General features: G+C 41.3%; 5 protein-coding genes across 8 annotated transcripts; 1 reads left to right on the forward strand and 4 right to left on the reverse strand.

Moving 5' to 3' along the window:
• The first annotated feature begins 261 nt into the window (after positions 1-261).
• Positions 262-3,950, forward strand: unc50 (unc-50 homolog (C. elegans)). Its single transcript, XM_054623581.1, has 6 exons — positions 262-353; positions 1,171-1,442; positions 1,526-1,646; positions 1,761-1,900; positions 2,459-2,566; positions 3,262-3,950. The coding sequence occupies exons 2-6, from the start codon at positions 1,175-1,177 to the stop codon at positions 3,396-3,398; spliced, it is 774 nt and encodes a 257-aa protein (XP_054479556.1). The 5' UTR covers positions 262-353; positions 1,171-1,174; the 3' UTR covers positions 3,399-3,950.
• Positions 3,951-4,660: 710 nt separating this feature from the next.
• On the reverse strand, positions 4,661-7,118 carry LOC129111582 (nucleoside hydrolase-like). The gene is made up of 8 exons (XM_054623582.1): positions 7,033-7,118; positions 6,544-6,725; positions 6,294-6,473; positions 5,642-5,753; positions 5,335-5,471; positions 5,140-5,217; positions 4,937-5,053; positions 4,661-4,832 (listed from the first exon to the last, which is right to left on the reverse strand). Exons 2-8 carry the CDS (start codon positions 6,718-6,720, stop codon positions 4,680-4,682), a joined length of 954 nt encoding a protein of 317 aa, XP_054479557.1. The 5' UTR covers positions 6,721-6,725; positions 7,033-7,118; the 3' UTR covers positions 4,661-4,679.
• Positions 7,119-7,768: 650 nt separating this feature from the next.
• On the reverse strand, positions 7,769-8,557 carry LOC129112020 (nucleoside hydrolase-like). Its single transcript, XM_054624193.1, has 4 exons — positions 8,542-8,557; positions 8,379-8,494; positions 8,195-8,272; positions 7,769-8,047 (listed from the first exon to the last, which is right to left on the reverse strand). Exons 1-4 carry the CDS (start codon positions 8,555-8,557, stop codon positions 7,769-7,771), a joined length of 489 nt encoding a protein of 162 aa, XP_054480168.1.
• Positions 8,558-9,834: 1,277 nt separating this feature from the next.
• On the reverse strand, positions 9,835-12,724 carry LOC129111583 (inosine-uridine preferring nucleoside hydrolase-like). The gene is made up of 8 exons (XM_054623583.1): positions 12,653-12,724; positions 11,773-11,953; positions 11,424-11,603; positions 11,014-11,125; positions 10,767-10,903; positions 10,549-10,626; positions 10,076-10,192; positions 9,835-9,987 (listed from the first exon to the last, which is right to left on the reverse strand). Exons 2-8 carry the CDS (start codon positions 11,950-11,952, stop codon positions 9,835-9,837), a joined length of 957 nt encoding a protein of 318 aa, XP_054479558.1. The 5' UTR covers position 11,953; positions 12,653-12,724.
• A 1,324-nt stretch (positions 12,725-14,048) lies between these two features.
• Positions 14,049-24,260, reverse strand: LOC129111585 (protein-tyrosine kinase 2-beta-like). Of its 4 annotated transcripts, none has more exons than XM_054623587.1 (29): positions 23,996-24,260; positions 23,049-23,227; positions 22,876-22,963; positions 22,593-22,672; positions 22,361-22,423; positions 22,149-22,203; positions 21,930-22,070; positions 21,764-21,835; positions 21,504-21,605; positions 21,091-21,208; positions 20,719-20,758; positions 20,525-20,550; positions 20,314-20,361; positions 20,046-20,140; positions 19,868-19,949; positions 19,019-19,119; positions 18,825-18,940; positions 18,627-18,727; positions 18,224-18,313; positions 17,665-17,869; positions 17,260-17,362; positions 16,850-16,897; positions 16,287-16,412; positions 15,985-16,017; positions 15,581-15,605; positions 15,232-15,272; positions 14,917-15,051; positions 14,692-14,772; positions 14,049-14,561 (listed from the first exon to the last, which is right to left on the reverse strand). In XM_054623587.1, the coding sequence occupies exons 1-29, from the start codon at positions 24,197-24,199 to the stop codon at positions 14,319-14,321; spliced, it is 2,841 nt and encodes a 946-aa protein (XP_054479562.1). In that variant the 5' UTR covers positions 24,200-24,260; the 3' UTR covers positions 14,049-14,318. The 4 variants fall into 4 exon arrangements, with proteins under 4 accessions (XP_054479562.1, XP_054479561.1, XP_054479560.1 ...); XM_054623586.1 differs by having other exon boundaries at positions 20,519-20,550; XM_054623585.1 differs by having other exon boundaries at positions 21,073-21,208.
• Between the last annotated feature and the right edge of the window lie 624 nt (positions 24,261-24,884).

Below are 24,884 nucleotides of genomic sequence, written 5' to 3' on the forward strand. Positions count from 1 at the left end.
TCCGCTTGGAATGACGTCTCGGATTTCAAAATAAAACTCACATCTTCGCGTTCTCAATTTGTAACTAACCACAGCGTGCTGTAGATTTATGACCGACACACACGCTTAAATAATACTTTATTTCTTTATTTATTGTGTTGTATTACATCAATGAAGAAGATTCTATACTTTGTTTTTATTTTGTACTGAAGGAGCCCCCTTCTCGTTTTGGACTACATTTCCCAGGGTGACCCGCCCGATACCGGAAGTATCTACGTGTTCGTTTTCGCGACAAATCCAGGAAGCGTCTATTTACGGCTACACAACCGAGCAAGAGTTGGTGCTTTCTCCTACTGAGCAATACAGCAACACAGGTGAATATGATTCAGAGTGAATATGTTTATTTGTTTATATAATACCACATAGTTAATGCTGTATTTACCAAGTTTATTACAAATAAAACAGAGCAGGCCTTCCCATCTTATTGAAGTAGTTAGCATCAAGCTAACACTGTATGCTAACAAACACAGTGTGCAGTATATAAACAGTGTGTTTGCTTTATTTAGGAGAGGGAATATGTATAAATTATAAGTTTTTTTTAATGTAACCTACATCATATGTAGCATAGGTCTGTTTCTGTTCAGTCATACATGTATAGTATATGTTATTGAAATGTGGGACACAAGACTGTTTGACTTTTTGTCATGAATAAAGTGCAGGACTAGTTTGTCCTGTGTTAGCTTTATTCTGTTAGTAGGACAGCATCATGTCAGCTCTTATCTTTACTGTGTGTTTATTCTTCATTTTTGTAAAATACCTCACATAGTGGCATTATAGAAGCTGTACTCTTTCCATTAAAGCCTTAATCCTAAATCTCCCAGTACATTGACATAGCCCTGATACACCATACGTTTAAAAAAAACTGCATGTAACGTTATCTTGGGGTCGTGAGGTTTTATATTTGTCACTGTGAAGAAGACCATGACATCAGCTGTAGACTGGACGCTTTACATTAGACTAAGACAATTAAAATGTTGCATAATACATTGCAAAGCAGTTTAGTTTGTTTATCTGCATTTTGTTTAAGATTCCTCAGGATATGTGCAGCACTACAACCTGTCTTTCCTCTTCTTCATCTTCTATTCCTTCCCCATTTGTCCTCACCTCCCTCTTTTTTCATGTGATACCCAGCACCATGTTGCCGACCACCTCACCGAACAGCAACGGCGCCCTCGGTACTAGCGACACTGCGCGTCACACGGCAGGCTTCAAGCGCTACAAGTACCTGAGACGGCTGCTCCATTTCAAACAGATGGACTTTGACTTTGCCGTGTGGCAGATGCTTTACTTGTTCACGTCACCGCAGAGAGTCTACCGCAACTTCCACTACAGGAAACAGACCAAGGACCAGTGGGCCAGGGATGACCCGGCTTTCCTGGTCCTGCTCGGCATCTGGCTATGCGGTAAGTCTGCAATCAGTGAAATATTCCATCCAGATGTTGTCTCTGTGCTGTGATGACTAATCGCTCCCTCTCTTCCTCTGCAGTGTCAACAATAGGCTTCGGTCTAGTGCTGGACATGGGATTCGTGGAGACTCTGAAGCTGCTGCTGTGGGTGGTCTTTGTCGACTGTATAGGAGTTGGTCTTCTCATATCAACCCTCATGTGGTGAGTAGTGAGTTTGCAAAGTTGAGTTACCATAAGTGAGGGGCATGTTTTTGTGTGAACTTTAAGATAGACCCCTCACTGCATCTGAAATATTATGTATTCTGTCTTTTTCAGGGTTATCAGCAACAAGTACCTGTTGAAACAACCCGGCAGAAACTTTGATGTGGAGTGGGGCTACGCGTTTGATGTTCACCTCAATGCCTTCTACCCCCTTCTCGTCATCCTGCATTTCCTGCAGCTCTTCTTCATCAACCGTGAGTAGCTGTAGACTTTTTGTGAGATATTTCAGTGGGTCTGATATTACATCATCCAATCCGAGGCATTAAATGATCTTTAGTACAGTTAAATGTGCATTTTATGGGTAAATAAAATTAAAATGTCTCAAGGCAACTATTGATCTTCTTTCTTTTGTTTGACTTTGTTTGATGAAATACAATTCCAACAGTTATCAATTTATAATATTTATGAAGACATAATAGGTAAACAAATTCAAAGACACAATGTACATAGAAATTGTGTTAGCGTGATAATTGACAGACTTTCTTTCTATAGAAACAACAATAACTGATAGAATGAATATTGACAATTGACTGAATTGACTGTACACAATAAAGACTGCGAGCCTTAGAGCCTCATAAGTTTACTAAACTATGATACTTATAATAATCATATGTGTATCCATGTAATATGTTTTTGTCAAAAGACTAAGACAAAAACTAAATCAATATCAGGTGTGGAAATGAATTACTGTTTGGATTACACCTGCCTTCTTCCTTTGTCCCCACACTCACAGTCTGTTTTGTGTGTTTCAGATGTTGTGGTGATAAACTCAGACTGGTTCGTGGGATACTTTGTTGGAAACACTATGTGGCTGATCGCCATTGGTTATTATGTCTACATCACGTTCTTAGGGTACAACGGTAAGTCCCAGATTGTATTTAATTTTAACTCAAAAATACCAACATTGCAGTGAATAGACGGTTCAGATCGGGTTGGGCTGATAACTTCTTGTTACATTTTCTTCTGTCCTTAACAAGAACTGATTCTTAACAGACATTTGCATTCTGTTCATACATCTGTTTACAGCATACATGATATGTTTCATGCAAAAATACCAAACATTTGCAAGTTGCAGCTTCTCTGTTGAGAGGATTTGCTGTTTACACTGTTGATAGAGCAAAACTGCCTATTTGAAGACCTTAACTTATTACAGGAAGTTGTGATGGCCATTTATTTAACCATTCCTAGACATTTTATAGACCGAACAATTCATCAATGAATTGAGAAAGTAATCGGCAGATTAATTGATGATCAGAATAACAGTACAATTTCCTTGTGCGTTTGATTTACTGCTTTTCATTATTGGGATTACCGAGTTGTGGAGAAGGACATTAAACAAAGAGGGATTGTTCATGTGGATGTTTGATTTGGGAGGGGGTCGGACATTTTATTGGTTGGAGTGTTTATTTCCATCTTGGGGTAAAGCAGCCGTCCCCGTTAAACACACTTTGTTTCCTATAAAGGAGTAGGAATGTACATTTCAGTGAGACTTTCTAGGTCAGTTATATTGACACAAAGCGTCCGCTGATGTATTCGTCTTGTGTTCCCCACACAGCTCTACCCTTCCTGAAGAACACAGTGGTGCTGCTCTACCCCTTCGCTTTGCTCGGACTCGTCTACATCCTCTCCGTCTCTCTGGGCTGGAACTTCACTCAGGGCCTCTGCTGGTTTTACAAGTACAGAGTCCAGTAGGAGCAGTTTCTCTCTGAAGTTGAACACTAGTTGGCTCCAGGCCGACTCCAAATCTGCTTCCAACTCACATCTAGGTGTCAAGAATCAATTTCCAGCTTCTGTTAGCCAACATCTGGTTTGGAAGGACTCTGGTTGACTCTCCGTGAACTTGGACGCTGGATCAATCAACGCCGAGCTGGTTGACTGATGCTCGACTCTCAATTGACTCTGTTCGTTTTCCTCTTATGTTGAGCTGGAGCTCCGAAGTCAGTGAACAGTGATGTGTTTGGACTGTAGTTGCAGAAACAGGAGATACAGCTTTTATTGTTCTTCTTTTTGTATGATTTGTAAATATCATGGCAGGTTGTAATATATACACAGATGATTGTTTCTGAATAAGAAAAAAATTGCTTTGTTTCTTTGAGTTTTCTTAAAAAAAAGACTAAAAAATAATCCTGCTTATTGAAGAGATAAAAAGGAAAGTGGAGGAACATGGAATGGACACTTTTTTTTCCCCTTTCTGTTTTTTCTTTAAGTGTACACTCAGAAGCACTTTCAATAAAATGTTTTATTAACTTAGGTGGACTCAGTTTTACTTTCTGGAGGTAAAATGCTTCAGAGAAGACATTGATGCCTTTGGTTCATGTTACTACTGTTGCAGCATCATAGCTAGAAATACAAGCCATCATCTTATTCGATGTCATTAGATTTCTGTTGTGATCCTTTGTCTTTATATTGAATATATACAGTTAAACAACAATCAGCCATAATCTTCCATTATATATTTTTTCTTAATTATAAGGAAATAGTTTAGAGACTGTACACATAATAAGTATCAACTCATTTATTTTAGTTTTTAAGAAAGAACCAGTAAATTACATAGTAGGAAAATTCATACATAAAGTTTATGTTTGGTGATTTCCAGAGGAATTCACAGCAACTCACAATATGAATGATCAAAATCTTTATACTCAAGTTAAAAGCTGCAACAACCAATCAAAAAGCCAATTACACAATGAATAATGACTAAAAAAAAGACATCCTTGAAAGGATACAATGTATCTCAAGGTCCATAGAACACGATAGAAACCCAAAAAATAGAAGATACTTGAAAAGGAAATATGAAACAAGAAAAGTAAAAATATTGTAAACAACCTCCATTCAAAGTCTTTTATCACAGATGGGAATAATCTCCCTAATATTAAAGAGAAACAAATGATGTATAAAAGAAGAGGTATGAACTATATAGTCTCTAGCATACTTTGCAAAGATCCTGACATACTGTGGCACAGAGACATCACGCTACTTCAGTGCGTTAATCAACAGTTGTTTGAACTTCTCCAGATCGACTCTCTTCATGATGAAGACCTTGTGTTTCTTCTTCAGCAGGCCCATGTAATCCAGGACCATCATGCCTCGGGTGTGGGTCCCATCCAGCTCCACTGTCACGGCAACCTGGAGGAGGAAGACAAGAAGGTTTACTGACTACGTCTTTGGGTTTTTCTGCCAAAACTGACTGAACATGTAGGTTTCAACGGGATGAAAGCAGCATTTCAAACCTCTTCACTCTCCGTCACCAGAGTGTCTTCGATGGCTGCAGCCGTAGCGTAGGTGTCACAGGTGTTGAAGCCCGGTCCTGACACCAGCTCCTTTTGATAGCGCTCAGTCTGGACCATCTGCAGTGACAACAAAACAAAAGACATACATGTGACATTTTATTCAGAATAATTTTTCAGTGTCCGTTAATAAAACGCCGTCGTACCTTTCTGGTGTGGGCGTAAATCTTCTCCATGAAACGAGACTTGTCTGTGCCTTGTTTCAGCCAAGTGTCGCAGAAAGCCTAAAAGGGGGACAGGAAGTAAGTCGAGCACTCATCTTTTTGCTTCCACAACACTGCTGTCACTCAACTATGTGGCTCGTTTGGTTGCTTTTGTTCAGATTTTTGGTAATTACAGACCCATGGCAGGCTGTTCCTGCAGCTGAACTCCCAGGTAGCGATGTAGGTGGGACAGAGGTAGCGCTCCAGCACGATGTAGGCCGCCTCGGGGTCAGCCACAAAGTTGAACTCTCCACACACAGTGGTATTACCTCTGGCTGATCACACACACACACACACACACACACACACACACACACACACACACACACACACACACACACACACACACACACACACACACACACACACATCAAATGCATCTCCCGTCATAAACACAATATGAAGTTAAACACGTAAAGTTAATGTAAACACGCAGATGACCTACATTCCATGTTTCCTCCCATGATGTAGAGCGCCTTCAGCTTCTTAGTGAACCCAGGGTTCAGTTTTACAGCCAGGGCCAGGTTAGTGAGGGGCGCCGTGGCAACCAGAGTCACCTGCAAACAGTACAATTGAGAGAAAAACATGATGTGCAGTACAACTTATTGATCTTGTACCATCTGCTTTAGCAAGTGCATGATTGGTGCATCATTTCACCTTCTTCCTGTATATGCATCCCATTATATGAATAAGAACATGTTATATCAGCTTTTACTATAAAAAACAAACAATTCATACAACAAAAATCTAAATCTAGATTTAATAAAGATGCATCAATATTTGTCCTTAAGGCTATTTTGCTTCCATAACATATCTTCTTTCAGACTAGTGGAAAGAAAACTTAAGCTCAAACCTAAATACATATTGAGATGTTTATTTTTATACTTTATTTATTTGTGTCGGATTTCTTTTAAATTCCCCAAAAGGTAGCATTAGATAATGCCTTGTTTTGCATATTTAAACATAGAATTTCAGAAAACTTGTAATACTGTTCATAAATAACACACTTTATACTGTATATAATACCATAATGAAATAATGATATGTTATGTGCTGGGTTAATACAACAGTCACATAGTTCTCCACCATCGCCCCACCTCTCCAGGGTTTTGGTTGACAAACTGGACTATCGCCTTTGCAGCTTTTTCCTTCTGCAGCAGCTCCAGGCCTGGGGCATCTGGATCGGGGGTGTCGCCCAGCCCGTCCTTTCCGTGGAAATCTCCGGCATGGTGTTTACGGCCCAGCAGTGGCTCCAAACATCCGCGGTACACCGGGATCTGAGGATCATCACGTGTTTAACATAAAGCCATCATCAAATCATATAGCTTTGACACGGCACATCCTTACATCCAGCCTGTTGCAAGCTTTCAGGACACGCAGTGTGTTCTTGCAGGCGTTGTCCAGCGTTGTGTTGCCATGGCTGCATGTGATCCCCAGGATCTCCACGTCGGGGGCAGCGAGGGCCATCATGATGGCCTGAGCATCATCAACCCCGGTGTCCACGTCGAGGATCAGCTTCTTCATCTTATCTTAAGTTTAATGGAAGAAGATAGAGGGGGATGCGTATTCAGACTATACATCTTTAAATGTCCTCCACCATCCGAACAAACAGCCATTGTTTTTGTAGTGGACACACCTGTACTCTACTGTGTGATCATTACACCAAGTCAGACAGTAAAATCACCCACAAAGCAGCAACAATCGGCTGCAGATGCACCGATCACACCGCTCCAGCTTTTCAAACAATCTTGATCAAACCATTCTTCATTACTTACTTAATAAATATGGTGAGAAACTCATTCGGTGTAGCAGTAGAGAGCAAAAAAATGAACTTACCGGTCTTAAAAGTTTCAACAACAAACGTGATCCTTTTCTAAAGTCAGCTGTGGAGAGAAACTTCTCTCTGCTTCACTCTGTTTCTTATACCTCAAAAAAAAGGGTGGAGGACACCACATGACATAAATAGAGGCTGGGCTGGGCCAAATCAGGTCGGACGTTGTTAGCTCAAGGCAATGTATTTCGGAAAAACGAGTTTTAGGGCAGTAACATAATCTGTTTGAGATAGATACCAGTTTAGTCTCCTCCTTATCTTCTGTCCCCTACTACTACTAGATAAGTATTTTTATTAGTTTAGAAATAGCTGCTTATTCATACATTAATATGTTTTTTTGGCATCTTCCTCTGAGGACACTTGAGGACAAATGTGTCTCATGTTTCAGGTTTGCACAAAAAGGTTTTTTCTTTTGCTCTCTTTTTGGAAGTCTGACAACTATGCACACTATTATATTTCAGTGTATTACTGCTCTGCAACATTCACAACCTTATATGAGCAAAAAGGGAAAGATTTAGAGATAATTTCCTGTTATGCATGTGAAGGCCATTTTTATTGCTACCAGGCAGGAACTTTATGTGTTATCATAGTGATTCCATGGAATGGAAGAGAAGCCTGCATAAAACCGCCAAAGATTCTTCAGCCATGTTTTTTATAGAAATAAAACAAGAACAAAATACTTCTTTGTTCTGCTTTATTCATTATTGTGAACCAACGTCAGGCCCTCAGCATGTGACTGTATCATTCTACTTCAATGAGTTCATGAACATCTGCCTCGGGTGTAGGTCCTCTCCAACTCCACTCCACTCCGCAACCTGGTGGAGAAAACGCCGGACATTTTTTGTTAATGATCTGAACAGGAATGCTTTGTGTTTTAAAGACGTGAGAGCAGCAGATGCTCACCTCGTCGCTCTCTGTTATGAATGTGTCGTCGATGGCGGCGGCCATGGCGTAGGTGTCGCAGGAATTGAACCCTTTTCCCTCTGTGATCTCCTTCTGATAGTCTGCTGACTGAGCTTTCTGCAGAGACAAGAGCCACGCTGTGACAGGAGATCACTTTACGCCTAAAGGGCTCTTTAACCCACAACTTACACAATGTTAAACTCTGCTCCTCCCCCACACCAAACCCCCCCCACACACACACACACACAATCTGCACACGCTTACCTTCATGGAGAGGGATGTAATCTTTTTCATAAAGGCCGCCTTCTCAGTGTTTTGGCCCAGCCAGCGGTCGCAGAAAGACTGAGGGAAGAACATTAACATTACTCAATGTTGATGTGGGAAGCATTCAGCTACTTTGTTCCACTCGTATGAAAACAACAAGTTGTGTGTTTAGCCCCACACCCACCCACGGCAGGCTGTTCCTGCAGCTGAACTCCCAGGGCGCGATGTAGGTGGGGCAGGTGTAGCGGTCCAACACGATGTAGGCCGCCTCGGGGTCAGCCACAAAGGTGAACTCTTCTTCTTCAATATATTGGAAAACAAATCATTGAATGGTGCTGCTGCTGTACCTAATGAACCATCCATACCTACCAGGTAGTCTGGTAAGCTCTCTAACTGTTCTCAAAAGAAGCAGCATTCAGTTTCCGTCCCGTTCACATCTGGGCCACACTCAAAGAAAACTTGAGGTCTGTTCAAAACAAACCTTTAAATCGTGTGGCTCCGTGTTTTATTTAAATACATTTGAGACTTTTCATTCTTGCCCTCAAGTGTAATTTCCTTTGTTGTCTGTTTATTCTGTTTTCTTCCACTTTAGCTTAGTTTGATCTTCTTATTTGCTTCGCATTCTCTGTGCATTATCCTGCAAATGCACTTTTATATTCATGTAAAACACTTTGAATTACCTTGTTGTTGAAAGGGGCTAAAAAAAATAGGTTAATAGCTTGCCCTGTCTGCACAACATGAACCTGTGATAATATAAATTATTGAGGAAATTAAAAAGATATTCTTAGAACCAGTAAACAATTAGACTAACTAATTAACTCACACAAAACAATAAATGAAAAATCCTTATCTGATGATCGGAGCCTGGTCGATGTTTACTGCTGTCTGCTTTAGGAGCTGCTGACTGCCCTCAAGTGAACAGCAGCCTTTTAAAAGCCACGGAGGCACACTGAGGAGTTGCTAATGGGAAACAGGCAACATCCCGTCTGACTGTTAGAATATTTGTTTTATTTATTTTTATTGAGTTGTGTTTTTTATTGACTTCCAAAGAAAATTGATAAACTGTCAGTTCTAGTTTGTACATGGAAGTAAGTTTTTACTTTACAAAAATTTGCTTTTCTGAGTGATAGTTGCATTTAAAGCCTCCTCTGTAATGAAAACCTGTTGATTGTTTACTCCTTTAGAAGAACAACAACAAAGCAGACTAGTTTAGGTCTTGGGAGCATCATGGGGTAGATAGGAATCTCTTACAGGACACATTGTTAGCCAATCTTTTTGACACTTTCATTGCTGCATAAAATTCAGCATCTTCTGCAGCACAAACAAAAGTCAAAAGACAAGTAATTACAAGTTGTTGCAGAAGGAATGGACAGGAAACAGTGCAAGTTGTGCTTTGATACAAACTGTCCGGTGCCAAATCCAACAGTGAGTACGAAAAACATCTGTGAATCATCTCAACTCAAGATTTTGGGATTTCCCCGCTCTAATAAAATGTGAATCCCTTTACCCGGACATGTAGGTGTGTACTCCTGCAATTGATTAAACACTCACTCATAGGCACATAGGTTTATAACAATCTTTGTCAGTTTTATTCATTATGTTGAACCGACGTCATGCTTTTAGCTTGTGACTGTATCATTCTACTTCAGTGAATTCATGAACATCTGCTTGAACTTCTCCAGGTCAACCTTCTTCATCACGATAGCCTTGTGTTTCTTCTTGAGTTTCTCCATGTAGTCCAGCACCATCATGCCTCGGGTGTAGGTCCCCTCCAACTCCACTGACACTGCAACCTGGTGGAGAAAACGCCGGACATTTTTTGTTAATGATCTGAACAGGAATGCTTTGTGTTTTAAAGACCTAAGAGCAGCAGATGCTCACCTCGTCGCTCTCTGTTATGAATGTGTCGTCGATGGCGGCGGCCATGGCGTAGGTGTCGCAGGAATTGAACCCTTTTCCCTCTGTGGTCTCCTTCTGATAGTCTGCTGACTGAGCTTTCTGCAGAGACAAGGCATCAATCAGCCGCCACTAGAGGGCCACCAAACAACATCCATGGGATGAATGTCGGAGGGGTCATTCTTTCCAGGGCCCCAGAAAAAGGCTTGTTCCGGCCCTGGTGAACTTTTTTTTGAAAAATGTAATTTGATCACTTCAGAACATTTCCAGGGCACATAAATTGAAGAGGTGACGTAATGGCCGGTGGTGCATAATAAACCGTCCTTGAACATCGTTATCTACTTGTGCCAACATGATTTAGTTGCATTCCTACTTTACGATCTAATAATAAAGCTGATAAAACCATCTTTTTTCTGAAATTAATTGTCAATTTCCCCAAAAGATGACAGTTTTCTTACCGAATTTGAGAGGCACACAATCTTTTTCATAAAGCGAGCCTTCTCTGTGTCTTGAGCCAGCCACTGGTCACAGAAAGACTGAGGGAGGAAATCAACATTACATCTCTTTGCATTCGTTACCTTAACCATAAATACTGCTGTAGTGAAGATGTTTTTACCCAGATTTAACACGTCAATAATTCTGTCTAAAGCAGTGTTGTGCGTTCAGCCTCACTCACCCACGGCAGGCTGTTCCTGCAGCTGAACTCCCAGGTGGCGATGTAGGTGGGACAGTTGTAGCGGTCCAACACGATGTAGGCCGCCTCGGGGTCAGCCACGAAGTTGAACTCTCCACACACGGTGGTGTTGCCCCTGGCTGCACACACACACAGTCATCAACCTCAGTACCATCAATGCACAAAAAGAGTTCAAATAAAAGATACATCATAGAATATGTCACTTAAAATGAACAACAGATATACATACATTCAGTGTTTCCCCCCATGATGTAGAGCGCCTTCAGCTTCTTGGGGAGGGAGGGCTCCAGTTGCACGGCGACGGCCAGGTTAGTGAGGGGCGCCGTGGCAACCAGAGTCACCTGCAGACAGCATCAAAGAAGCAACACACCTTAAGTTGTGCATGATCTTTTCATGTATTTTCTTGCGATGAAAAGGTAAGAAAGACATGATGAGACAAAAAAAAGTTTCTTGAGTATCTTGGGTCTTAAAACGTCTTTTCACGTTCGGTTTTCTTTTGCACATTTTCAATCATCCAATAAATCAGGATCTATTGGTTTAGATCATTTTAGATAAGTAAGTCTTTCAGTTTCCCACAGGCTTGTTGGGAACCAGACTGATAAACTCCCATATGGGGACAGACACAGCTGTTTGTCTCACCTCTCCAGCATTCTCTTTCACCATCTTGATCATTGCCTTCACAGCATTCCGCTTATTGAGCATGTCCAGACCTGGAGCGTCTGGATCCGGGACGTCCCCCAGGCCATCCTTGCCGTGGTAATCTCCAGCATTTTGTTTACGGGCCAGCAGAGGTGTTGAGCAGCCACGATACACTGGGATCTGAGGAGTCAACATTTAAGTTTATTCGTGGAGAAAAAACACACATTGCCATCATATAAACTCTTTAAACACACTTTAATCAGTCAGAACACCAAACTTCCATTGACATGCACCAATTTCAGCCCATATACAAGGGCCCCCTTGAGGTTACAGTCAGCCACAGACTTACATCCAGCCTGTTGCAGACTTTCAGGACACGCAGCGTGTTCTTGAGGACGTTCTCCAGGGGTGTGTTGCCGTGGCAGCAGGTGATCCCCAAAATTTCCACATTGGGGTCGGCGAGGGCCACCATGATGGCCTGAGCATCGTCCACTCCGGTGTCAACGTCGAGGATCAGCTTCTTCTTCATCCTGCGTTCAAAGACAAGGAATGAGACGAGAGCAAGCTGATTTTTCACAACCTGGCAACCCAAAAGTTGTTCTTATTGGCTTATTTTCGGGGGTGAGAGAAGTCAAGGAGCTGCAGGTCAGGAAAAAACATACAAATAGACCGATTTAGACGTGGTGTGCATTAATTGATTTTTAACGAGATAAAGCAATTTGATACAACCTGTTTTCGGTTCTTCGATGTGTTGAGACTTGAAAAGGCCTTTTTAATGCCTGCAACATTACATGACGTTGAAAAGATGAGGTGTGCTTCATTAGATACAAATTTCCCCTCAGTCAGAAAGACATAAAAGATATATCGTGAGAAGGTTGGCATCTCAGGCGCAGAATGAAGATTGTCCTGTACTTTGGGTTTGAACAATTATTGTCTGTGCAACATGAGCATGTTACATGAGCAACATGTCACAAGGTGTGACGGAGTTGGGGAGTTTTTAGAAATGCGCACAAAAGATTTCATGCAGTATTTTAAGCAATACAAAACATATTCAAAAGTTGCAATTAAACATTTGTGACATCAACTTTATGCTGGGACTTGACAGATTTTTGAAATATTTTTTTTTAAGGTTACCCTCAAGGTGCTTGGCTTATGCTCATCCACACACCTTTAGTTGTCTGTGGTTTTAAAAAATGGTCTAAAAAGATGTAAAAATGTAAAATCCTCACCTGGTGAGTGGATCCTGATGGATGTCTACTGATGTCGTTGCTTTAGGTGGAGAGGCTGACTGCCCTCCCCTGAAGAACCTCCTTTTAAAGGAACATGGGAACACACGCAGAGGGGCGGTAACGAAGTAAACCTCCGCCCAGAGATGTATATCCTCCTGTGTAGTTTAATGGTTGGAGTTCATTTTGGGCTTTCAAATAGCATGAATTAGTAGTGGAAGTTCTTTATTTGTCACTTAACAGAAAACTAAACACAAAGGAGCGGCGGTTAATTGCAAAATGCTACAGCAAGACTAAACTGTAACAGGAAAGTGTTGAAAACATCTATAACAGAGGAACCTGCGTCCGGCTTGAGGGACGCAAAGGAAAGCTGAATGAATAAATTAATTTATGCCAAACAGAGCAGAAACATTGATTATAGAAATGAATGTAAAGTTTTAAAATGTAATTTACTTTGACCTACCTGAGGACGTGCTCATGTCTCTCAAACTGGATTCCCATGTTGACTCTAAAGTTTTTAAAGTAATTTATGGTTTTCTTTTCCTTAATTGCTTATATTCTGAAAAGAGATGGGGCTTTTAATGTGAAAATAATGCCATGTAACAGACTATTTGGCAACAACAGATGCAGAATCCACATTTCTACATTGGAGTCCACAGATCACTGATACTTTGGCTCTTTCCTGCTAAAAACCTGCTTTGTTACATATGCCATGATTTGTTAAGGCCTGAAATTTCAATTACCAGAGGCATGTAAGAACTTGAAAATCCAGTTTAAGAGCTCTATAGGCTTCTCCATACTAGCACCCTGCAGTCCTAATGTGAAAGCATGATGAAACCAGGAAATTGTGGCCTCTACACCCATTTATTCTTTATCTGTTCTGTTTTCTGACTTTAAAAAAATGAAATCTGGGAAACAGATTCACCACGATATGGACACACCTTTAAAACTGCCGTTGGCTCGGATTTTAGCCAAGACATTATAAAAGTATTTGCTGTTGCCAACTCCCCCAACGGCACATCATTCCTTAGATACTCACATCATGTTCTTTCAGCGACAGTACACGTCTACTCTGATATATAGAAACATGTCATCGCAGGTGAAAGAATCTAAATCTAACCTGCAATCAAAGACATCAGATTTTACTGAAAAAAATAACAGAGTGTCCTACTGCGGAGCTCCATGTGCACTCTGCATCTGTTCAGCAAAGACACCAGATTTATACTCTGCAGATACTTTAGACGAGAGATTTTAATTTAGTGTTTCTCCAGTTTTTCCTCCTTCCTGGCTTTGCTATTTGCAGCAGGCACAAAAATATAACTATCTCTTAAATGCTTTTTTTTGTCTCATGACGCAAAAGGAAAGAACAACACAGAAAGTGCAAAATTACATTGTCTTTAATAGTAAAAAGAATTAAAAAAAAAAACTGTTGTACTTTATTGCTTTTATACATCTAAGTAGTTTCATTTGTTCAACTTAAAGAAATGCTCAGTTTAACTTAACATGACTGTATTTTTTTTTCAGTGAAAATACAAATATATTATGACATCTTTCATTCACATGAGTACAGGAAGTGTTTCACACCAACTCCCCCGCTCACATTTCAACCTGAACATCATGTCCTTGATTTAAACCAGAGTCCGTTCGATCGGCGGGAGGGGGGGGAACTTCATTCCCAAGAATCCTCTGCACCTTGTGAGTCGGGTTTGGGCTTGGCCAGGTTAGCCCTGACCCGAGCCTGGTCCACGGCATCCAGCAGGTTTTTGGAGTCCAGAGCCAGAGTGTGAGCGGCCGTCAACATCTGCCGCTGACACTCCTCCTTCAGCGACGTCACTGAGTTCTGCTGGGCCAATCGCATCTTATTGATCAGCTCGCCTAAGTCCTTGTTCAGCAGCTTCTTAGTGCCCTCGATCTGAGATGGAGAGGAGAGACGATCACGTGATACTCGGCACATCTGTGTCCTGATTTAATCAACAAACCAAGCTATTGATCACAAGCTATGACAGACTGATTGATGTAAATAGATTTGAAGTGAGGCTGACCTCTGTTGTGACCGAGCTGTGCAGGGAGGGAAGGATCTCATCGACGCTTTGGATCAGACTACGGAGAGTGATCCCCACCTCCTACAGGTGGACGAGGGAGACAAAGACAGGGGGACGGAGTGAGGGAGGACAGGAGGAGGAAGAGGGAGAGATAACCATATCTTAGTTCACTGTGGTGTTTGATTTCACAGTGAGATGAAAATGAGATGGGAAAATATGACCTACTTTGACAGCGTTGGGATACTCGGAGGCCAGCAGCGTGTTGACATCATTCTTCAGCTTGACCACCTGTTTCACCATCGCCATGACGCCGGTGTAAACCTGGTCACCTGATCGGTCCAGCTCAGCTGTGGGCCGAGGCTTCGACAACACAACACAACTTATTTTTAATGACTAAATTTAACAAAAAGCTCAATTTCAGTGATAGAAATCTCAGCTGTGCAAATCATTTGAATTTTTCTATTTGTTTTAAAGGTTCTTTTCATAAGAAAGTAACAAAATCTGAGAATATTTTCTAGAGGAGGGGTGTTTTATTATTACCTGTGTACCTGCAGGAGGCATTGGGGGCTTTTCTGGAGGACCTGACAGAGAAAGAAAATACTGCATATCTGCACGTTTTGTTTTCCCACACGTTTTCTGCACATATGACTAATTATGTAAACTAAATAACATTTTGCATATTCTATATCCAAATTTATGGTGAAAACAAAGCATTTTTTAAATCTTAAATATCTAATTTCAATTACTTATTTGGCTTTACATGCTGTTATTAATATTTTGTAACTATTTATGCAATTTTTCTGTATTATACTGCTGCATTATTAGAGAAATTCTTAACATTAAGAGTGCGAGAGTTAAGACACAGTGAAGCTTGTTTAAGAAGGCTCACCATTTTCTAGGCTTTTTCCAGGAGGCTGCAAAAAAAGAAAGAAAACTGGAAGTGAACTTATCAACTTCAATTATTTGAGTTTCAAAATTCATGTGAGGTCAAAGGTCAGGGTTATTACTGCAAATTGTCTGTTCATGAATTGAAAATGATGGACAGATTTATCGTTGGTGCTGCTGTTTGGGAAAAACATCTGGTAAACTTTTAGCAGCATAAAAATATTGCAGAGTGCTGTAAATTTTGGCAGATACTGATGAAATTAAACTTTAAAAAAAGGCAGATAGTTGTGTATGACCTACAGTACATTAACAGTTATGTTGCCACCACCTAGTGGTAAAAAGGGCTTAATTCAGCTTTTATATAACTCAAATTAGAACAAGAGGAAATAAAAACAAGATAATAAGTACCTTGATGTGTGGATCCACTCTCCCAACAGGATCCTAAAGAGAAAAAAGCAACTGTCAGTGAATGCAGCAGTGACTGCATAATGTAGGTGAGGCGGTAATGTTTGCTTTTTCACTTAACATGTGCTTGCCAAAGATCTTCCGCTTTCATGACACATCACGCTGTCTCTTTCCTCTAACTCTCGAGGCCACAAACTTCTTCCTGTGCTTCCTTTGATGTGCAGTGCAAGGCATGCTCTACTATGATACATGACAGGAATGTGTGTGTGTGTGTGTGTGTGTGTGTGTGTTTTGTGATCCCTCACCAGCTGTCTCTCTTCCTGCTCCAGCCACTGTTTATCCATCAGCATCTCTCTTCTTTGTCTTTGCAAAGTGTCCTCCACTCGCTCTTTCTCTTTCTCCCACACCGGCCTGGTGTCCCTGGGTGTTTCCTACATAAACAAACACACACGCACACACACACACACACACACACACACACACACACACACACACACACACACACACACACACACACACACACACACACACACACACAAACAAACACACACACTTTAAATGTCATTATTCAAGACAGTATAACGTGATGGTTTGAATCATCTTTGTCTAGGGATTTGTTCAGCTTTTAATCAATTACTAGGAATTATTTTGCATATCAAGATGGATTTTTTCCCCTCAGATAGGAGCTGCAGAACGTGACCCAACAACAAGCTGAATGATTGATGTCATTTTGGAGGTTCAGTCTATCGTGTTCCAGCATTTTCACTATGCTCCCTTATGGAAGAAGATATGGTTAGATATGAAATCCAATGCATGTCCTTGTTGCATGTGACTCCATGTGTGTGTATGTGTGTGTGTGTGTGGACACCTGTATGCGCGTGACTCGAGGAAGGGTATTGCCATGTATTCTGGACGGCTGTTGAGAAAGAGAAAGAGAAAGAGAGAGGACATGTGGTTTAAAAACACAGCCTAGCATGGTCAGCTCTTAACCACTTTTTCATCTCTATTCATTTTCATTTGCCTTAACTTCCACGAAAATGTTTGCTTGCGTTCCCTGGGTCCAAATTGAAATACAAACAGATATTTTAAAAAAATGAATGTCTTAATAAAACAAGACAAAGTCAGCACAAACTTAACACAAACAGCAGAAAATACTTGCAAATTCGAGCAAACAAACAAATAAAATTAACTGAGGCACGAAAATATGTTAAAGAGAAGTGGAGGATATTCCCATTCACTTCATTGTAGATTTATAGTTAGCAGCAGGGAGCTGCGTACCTTGGGTGGAGGCTCTGTGATGTGCTTTGTGTCGAGTGCTGATGCCATGGAGCGAGGTCTGTCTCGCCTCCCCTCCTGGTCCAGCTCCATCCTGTGGATGTCACTGACACGTATAACACAGACAGCAGTTAGTGTTAAAACGCCCTCGTCTTAAATGTGTGAGTGAAGATAATAACATTTTATCTGCACTTGATGTGTGTTCTTAGGAATTAACTTCTGTATTAAATGACATGATGTCTGACCAATACATTTTTTTTGTTGAATACACATATTTAGCTAGACTTGAGATCCCAGCATGCAAAGCTGAAAGAACAGATTTTAAAAGCTGAAACTACCAAAACTACCAAAACATTTTCTAGACTTTCAGAACTGTGATATAGAGGAGAGGAACGTGAGTGCGTGTACCTCAGGGAGCAGACGAGCTGGCTGAAGCTGGGCCGGCCGTGCGGCTCGTAGGCCCAGCAGTTGGTGAGCTGGGTGTAGACGGTGGGCGGGCATTGGTGCGGCTTGGGGAGTCGAACGCCCGACTCCAACTGGTTGATCACCTGCCCGTTCTCCAGCCAGAAGAACGGCTGCTGGGCCATCGAGAACATCTCCCACACACACACACCTGGTTTAAAGAAACACCATCTCTATTGTAATTCTTGCATTTTGTGGGTAAGCCCTAGAAATTAAAACACAGTGTTATGAATTAACTTGTAATTTAAATGTTTTTCTGGCCTTTTACTAACCCTGGTTGAACGCTCACTGTATACACAAGCAGAAGTCAGAGTTATGCTTTATTGTATATTAAAATATGTTTTACTTCTATGAAAGAAAGGGCTTGAGTGTCAATTTCCTCATAAATTATAAAAGAGTTGAGTCGCAATTGTGGAACTAAATTTAAAGAATGTCATTAATAGACTGATACACAGAAGTTGGGTTGAGACATGATAAGATATACTTAAGATGTTGTAGTCCTCACCAAACATCCAAACATCACTAGCTGTGGTGAAGCGTCTGAAGTTGATCGACTCGGGTGCCATCCACTTGATCGGTAAGCGACTTACTGAGGCTGTGAACAGAGGGCAAATATATGAAGAAAAGTATACAAAAATACAGATTGTACATGTGTCCATACTTTAACAAAGACTGAAATAATATGAATGCATGCTGGAGGTTAATAATACCCCAAATTAACTTTAACCTCCTGAAAGAAAACAGGAAGGTGGGAGCTTTAACACACTTAAATGAGTTGAAGTGTGTGTGTGTGTGTGTGTGTGTGTGTGTGTGTGTGTGTGTGTGTGTGTGTGTGTGTGTGTGTGTGTGTGTGTGTGTGTGTGTGTGTGTGTGTGTGTGTGTGTGTGTGTGTGTGTGTGTGTGTGTACCTTTATAATACTCTTGCTCGTCTACATAGCGAGACAGGCCAAAGTCGCCGAGCTTGACGCACTCAGGCGAAGCCACCAAGACATTTCTCACTGCTATATCTCTGCAGCACACAGATGAAACAGAAACCAGACACAATTATTATCTGTGTTCAAAGAAAGATAGCAGAGTATTTTTAGGTTTACTGCAATGTGTGTTACCGGTGCACCATGTTGAGTCCTTCCAGGTAAGCCAAGGCTTTGCAGATTTGTAGACAGTACAGCGTTAATGTTGCAGTGGTCAGGATGTACTGCTCCTGCACGAGATAGCTCCCCAGCTTTCATGGGAAACAAACATGTAATCATTAGAGTACATGCTTTACAGCCATTCAAACACGTAAAACAGAAAAACACACCTCTCCATGTTCAAGGAGCTCCATGACGATCCAGACAGGATCGACCTCAATGACGCCGATTAGACGCACGATGTGGGGATGATCCAGGTTTTTCATCAAGCCTGCATCAGACAGAGCAGATCAGGTGAATAACATATCGCTTTATGTGATGATTTATTAATATATATCAGAGTTCCTCAGCTACGGGGAGAGTAAACGTTGGATTTACATTCATCAGGTGGACGCAAACAGGCCTCCAAATGAATGTTGTTGTGTGACTGCTTTATATGAAAATAGTTTTCCAGCCTCAACATATAAGGTGATGATATGTCAATATGTTTACAGCTTGTTCCCCTTAGTAGCCCAAAAAATTATTCATGCAAAAGTCAGGCTTTTCAAAATGTCTTACTAAAGAGCTTCTTATGTATCTGCAGAATGTTCCCGCTGTGGGACTAATAAAAGATTATCTTATTTTATCTTCTCTTCCAACATATTTATCAATTGCTTGTTATCTTTCTCAACCTACACTTTCTTTGTCAGTCATCTCTGAACATAAATCAAAAAAGTTCTCGTGTTTCACCCGAGGTTACCACAGCCCCCAGTCTGGGCTTTTTCAAAAAGCCACATCCAGGCAACAGGAAGTCGACAACAGCAAACTTCTCACTGGTGAAACATGCAAAACTTTGTAATGTTCAAAACACTCCCTACTATTATCATTACACATTATCACTCTGAAAGGGATTAAAATAATGACTTAGTGGCATGTGAGAAAAAATCCAATATACCAAAAGTTATTTGACATAATGAAGGGAAAGTTTTACACTTCTTGTTGTGGGTGTTTGGAGCTGATAATCACTGCAACATACTCACCAGCTTCACTGAGAAACTTCTCCTTTACCTCGGCCGAAAAGTCCTTACAGGTTTTGATGGCCACACAGATCCTCTCTCCAGTCTACAAAACACACGCAATGCACATTATTTATTCTGATGCTTCACTGTGGTGTTTGGGAGTGAACTATTATGGCACTTAGACGTCAGACAAACTCACTGGGCTTTTGTAAACTCCGTCGTGAACCTCTCCGAAGAAGCCCTCGCCCAGGATCCGACCCACAACAACGTCATCTCTGGAGATCCGGTGCTTCTCTGAACACACAGGCATTAAGCAACAGAAGGGAAGCTTATGAAATCTGATCTATTAGACACCTGATGACTAATCGTAAACTGGGACATTTCTTAACTGATTGACTGGTATTGCTGGGGAATATCAGGTTAGAAAATTTTGTTTTTTTATTCATTTTAAGTAAAACACGACTCACCAATGGACTCTTCTTTGCCATCTGGAATCTCAGCATAAATGTCCGAACCTGAGGTTAAAGAACATGTTGAAATTAAAGGTGTCTATTTTACATTTGTTGTTCTGAATCATTGAATCATTGTTGAATAGTCCAAGTAAATTTTTACAGGCAGGATGTACATTACAGATTACTGTTGTGTAATTTGTAAATCAGTCATGAGACTTACTCTGACCTCTATCAGGACGACTGGCACCACCACTGGAAGAGAGAGGGAGACTTCTTAAAAGCAACACTTTGATAACATTTCATCAGCCTTTGACCTTTTGGTCCAGAAAACCAAGAGCATGAATATGAATTTATGAGCACAACATAAAGGAGTAGGAGGATGTGAAAATCATGCGTTCCAATATGATTCATTACACTCACCATTGTGGGATGTCAGGTAATTTCAGTCTTGCGTCTCTCCCTGAAAGAATACATTTTTTGGTTTCGTTCATCTCAGAGTTTTAGAAGAATTAAAGGAACATTTTAAGGTTTTATACTTTGGTACCTTCTGACATCCTTCTTTATCAGCTATGATGCATTTTGCTCCCTGACTTAACTGCTGCAAAATGAGGATGAAGCTTCATCGCTTCATAGCTTAATTATTTGAACCACTTGTTTGAAGTGGAAAAACAGAGAGAATGCACCTGAGTAATGTCAGTATGGTTCATTGAAAATAGCGTCCCAGGTTGTTAAATGTAAATATGGTGCAAGTGGGTGTAGCACATGTTTCGCTACCTTTTGACATAAGCGTACCTCTTCCAGGCCGGATAATGAGCGAGCTCTCAGAGACGCCTTCCAGCCGACAGTAGCCGTCAATCAGGTCGGCCATGTTTTCTGCCACGGCCAGGGAGGAGGTGTTCACCGACAGCGGCTGGATGGTTTGAAGACACAAGATATTCAGCCTGTGTTGAACTGCTCCAACTTGCTGCACAACTGACACTTATATAAGTTCAACTCAAAGGCCAGAGGACATTCGGTATGTGTGAAACAGGGTAAAAGGGTTAAGAATATCCTCCACAGGTCTCCAGGAAGTCACTGCACCCTTTCAAGAAACAGTCCCAGCACTTATCGACAAATGTGTCATTTACACAATTTGTTTTTTGTGTAACTTAAACAAAATTTACACTAATCACCCAAAATGTGGAATTATTCCTTTAAGAAGTCACCTGTTTTGCTCCCTCTATGTGCACAGTGAGCAGAGCCTGGCCATCACTCTCAGCAGAGCAGGAGATGCTGCAAACCTGAGAGAACTTGGCCAAACAGATTGGCTGCAAAAAAAGACAAAGAAAAGACATTTGGAAATATATACATGACGTATCAGCTTCTGCAAATAAGGCTCATTGCCTTTTACATACATACATTGGATATTTCATATCTTGTCATCTCTCAATTTGCATGAATCATACAAGAGCAAGTGTGAGCTCACCTTGGAGTTTTCCGTTTGCTGACTGATGCCTTCAGGGTTGATGACAAGGTCTATTGTTAGATTCCATCCATGCTTTAAACACAGAACATGCACACGCAAACCCGTCAAAAAACATTAAGCTTTAAACATGACATGAAATAACCTGTAATCTCTCCCAAGCTCTCACCACTAGCCTGCAGGCGAAGCTCTCCTGTGTGTAGCTGTAGCACTGAGCCAGAGTGGTGAAGAACCTGGCCATGCACTGGTCCTGGTTCAGGTTGGAGTAGCCCTGGAACGTCTGCTGGATCAGCCGACGCAGCTGTTTGGGCTGAGATGTTGCATGCAGACAAATTAGAATCGTATGATATCTGTGCATCATGGTGCTGTAGCTGTTTAAGCTCATTACCTTCATGCTGTCGATGAGCTCTCTGGGAAAGAACAGGTCCAGACCAACGTCCTTCCTAAAGGAGGAGAGACAGACCACCATCAGGAAACAACCACCTTTTCAAAAGCATGCAGTCAGATTCAAACCAGGAATCGTCTTGCTAATTCATGAACCATTTGTGCATAATAAGGCTTGTTGTTGATGCACACACACAGCAACCCAACGTGACTTACTCTAATAGCTCAAAGTTGGACTTTTTCTCCAGTCCGTTTGGATTCATGTCTTTGTAGAATCTCCTGCAAACGTGATGAATGAACACAATTAATGTTTTGAGAATGCATAAAAAGAAAGTGTTTGTATTTTTTGTGGAGAACATTAAATCTCCAGGCAATGTCCTGTTTCATTTGATCTGGAGAACAGATATCTTTTTTTAAGAGCGTGCATGAGGAGGTGTTTGCTCAGTACCTAATTTCCAGACAACCAAGCTGAAGAGCCATCCCATCGCTGACTTTTGAGGCATACTGCCGCATGTAGTCACTTCGTACCTGTAGATAAACACACACACAAACACCATCCTCAACCTTCCATTGACTGCAGCCATTATTAACACAGTCCCATACCTAACCTATTCCCTAATCTAAACCTAATCCTGAATCTAAACTTGCAAAAACCATTTGGGGAGACAAAGACAGTCAAATCTAAGAATAATTTGCAAAAGTAAGGGTACAAAAACAAACTTGTTACTGACCTGCTGGTGAAAGTAGAGCATAGTGGTTCTGTCATCTTTGAATTTCTCCATGAAGTCTGATGGGATGTATCTGATCCTCAGGTCATATCTGTATAAAAAAACGTCACTGTTAGCTACGCAGAGTCTCTCTACAATACAAAACTAAACACGGAGACAAAGACTGAAGGACTGACCTCCACTCGGCCTCCAGGTGCTGCTGCTCGTAGCGCTGGGTGAGTTCAGACACCGTCAGGTCCGGGTGAAGCCAGTGAACCTCTGAGGACTTGAGGTGTTTGAGGAGGAGGCAGTAGCAGAGTCTGTATGTGATATCTGGACCCACACAGCCGCTGGACAGCACCATGTTCACAATATCCTGGAACAGAGAGTCATTATACACGGATGTCTGCTGGATGGGGGCTCAACAGTAGTAGAGAGCAGTGGAGAAGAGTATAATAGAGTATTGTACAGTACATTAGAGGACAATAGAGTTCAAAACTGTAAAGAACAGTAGAAGAGTTCATTCGGTAGAGGACAGTATTGTAAAGTACAGAACATAATAAAATACAGCGCAGTAGAGGGAAGTAAAAAGTACTGTAAAGGACAGTCGAGCACAATATTGTTAGTAGAAAACCGAATATTGCAGTAAAGTAATTAGGATACAATAGAGGCAGTACGGTAAAGACCAGCTAGAATAGAGTAGAGGAGTCGTAATTATAGTACAGGGAAGTACAGTAGAGTAGAGTACAAAAGAGTACACTGCATTGAAGAAAAGTAAAAGTACTTTATCGTAGATTAAAGTAGAATTCGGTAAAGTACATTCAAGTACAATAGAGTGCAGTACAGTAAAGAAGAGCTGAGTTAGTTAGAGTAGAGTCAAGCGAAGTTGAGGACAGCGAAGTACAATACAGAAGGGTACAAGAGATTAAATTGAAGTTGAGTAAACTGGGGTACAATAAGTGAAACAGAGTAAATAATTCAGTACAGCAGAGAATGACATAGTAAAGTGTAGTAGAGTATACTGGAGTAGAATAACTAGAATAGAGTAAATAGTATAGTACTGTAGAGTTAAGTCCAGTAGAGTACACTAGAGTAGAATAACTAGAGAACAGTATATAGTACGGTAGAGTACAGTAGAGTATACCTTGACGCTCCATCCCTCCTCGCAGCGGACCAGTTTGAAGTTCTTGCCCAGGTTGGAGCTGTTGCTAAGGAAACACACTTTGATGATCTTCACCGGGAAGATGCTGTCCCTGGCGACAGTTACCGAGGGAGACATATCGGAGGAATCTGACGGGCTGGTGGGAGACATGCTCCTCCAGCACAGGGTGCTGCTGTCTCCAGACATCACACACACTCATACACACACACACACACACACACACACACACACACACACACACACACACACACACACACACACACACACACACACACACACACACACACACACACACACACACACACACACACACACACACAGAACGTGTATGCTACTGCATAAAGACAAACATTGCTGTCATGCCAACACACATCATTTCACTCTCTTCCTTCTCTCTCATACACACACAATCACTCAAAACACAAACACGCAGGGACGCATTGAAGCTGGAGACAGACAGGAGTTGGACACAACAATCAACAATGGTGTTGTTGGATTTTGAAGAACATGATTCAACTTCTGCTGCTAAATCTCTCTGTACTCACCAGTGTTGCACAAGCTCCAGAGCTCAGCACCAGAAATGTATTATCAGCCTCTATAAGTGAAGACAATCCAGTGCCAGCAACAGACTGCATTCATGTTAGTTTGTAAAGTGCAGATTTGTGTATTCTACGGCAGGTTAACAGAGAAGATCGACACGAAGCTGTGCCCCTGAAGAAGAAGAAGAAGAAATGCATCAGTAAGCGAAAGAGGAAATGACACTCGCAGGCAAATGAGGAAGTTGAAGAGCAGTGTACAGAAAAACTGACAGGACTGATGAAACCGCTGTGTCACCCCCTGTCTCACGTGCAAATGGCACAGTCCAGAAAAA

The sequence above is a fragment of the Anoplopoma fimbria genome, chromosome 22 (assembly GCF_027596085.1).
Source record: "Anoplopoma fimbria isolate UVic2021 breed Golden Eagle Sablefish chromosome 22, Afim_UVic_2022, whole genome shotgun sequence".
Taxonomy (NCBI): Eukaryota; Metazoa; Chordata; class Actinopteri; order Perciformes; family Anoplopomatidae; genus Anoplopoma; species Anoplopoma fimbria.

Bases quoted from the DNA above. Each gene is read 5' to 3' on its own strand.
- unc50 (XM_054623581.1), top strand. From the start codon at position 1,175: ATGTTGCCGACCACCTCACCGAACAGCAACGGCGCCCTCGGTACTAGC. The intron at 1,443-1,525 runs GTAAGTCTGCAA...CTTCCTCTGCAG, and splicing joins GCTCGGCATCTGGCTATGCG to TGTCAACAATAGGCTTCGGT. The intron at 1,647-1,760 runs GTGAGTAGTGAG...TGTCTTTTTCAG, and splicing joins CTCATATCAACCCTCATGTG to GGTTATCAGCAACAAGTACC.
- LOC129111582 (XM_054623582.1), bottom strand. From the start codon at position 6,720: ATGAAGAAGCTGATCCTCGACGTGGACACCGGGGTTGATGATGCTCAG. The intron at 5,754-6,293 runs GTGGGGCGATGG...TACTGTTTGCAG, and splicing joins TCAACCAAAACCCTGGAGAG to GTGACTCTGGTTGCCACGGC. The intron at 4,833-4,936 runs GTTTGAAATGCT...TTCCTCCTCCAG, and splicing joins TGGTGACGGAGAGTGAAGAG to GTTGCCGTGACAGTGGAGCT.
- LOC129112020 (XM_054624193.1), bottom strand. The intron at 8,273-8,378 runs GTGGGTGTGGGG...TTCTTCCCTCAG, and splicing joins GCAGGAACAGCCTGCCGTGG to TCTTTCTGCGACCGCTGGCT. The intron at 8,048-8,194 runs GTAAGCGTGTGC...TTGTCTCTGCAG, and splicing joins TTACATCCCTCTCCATGAAG to AAAGCTCAGTCAGCAGACTA.
- LOC129111583 (XM_054623583.1), bottom strand. From the start codon at position 11,952: ATGAAGAAGAAGCTGATCCTCGACGTTGACACCGGAGTGGACGATGCT. The intron at 11,126-11,423 runs GTGAGACAAACA...TGCTGTCTGCAG, and splicing joins TGAAAGAGAATGCTGGAGAG to GTGACTCTGGTTGCCACGGC. The intron at 9,988-10,075 runs GTGAGCATCTGC...TTTCTCCACCAG, and splicing joins TCATAACAGAGAGCGACGAG to GTTGCAGTGTCAGTGGAGTT.
- LOC129111585 (XM_054623584.1), bottom strand. From the start codon at position 24,199: ATGTCTGGAGACAGCAGCACCCTGTGCTGGAGGAGCATGTCTCCCACC. The intron at 22,204-22,360 runs GTAAGTCACGTT...CTCCTCCTTTAG, and splicing joins TCCAACTTTGAGCTATTAGA to GAAGGACGTTGGTCTGGACC. The intron at 16,018-16,286 runs GTGAGGGATCAC...TTTTCTCTTTAG, and splicing joins AGCAGGAAGAGAGACAGCTG to GATCCTGTTGGGAGAGTGGA.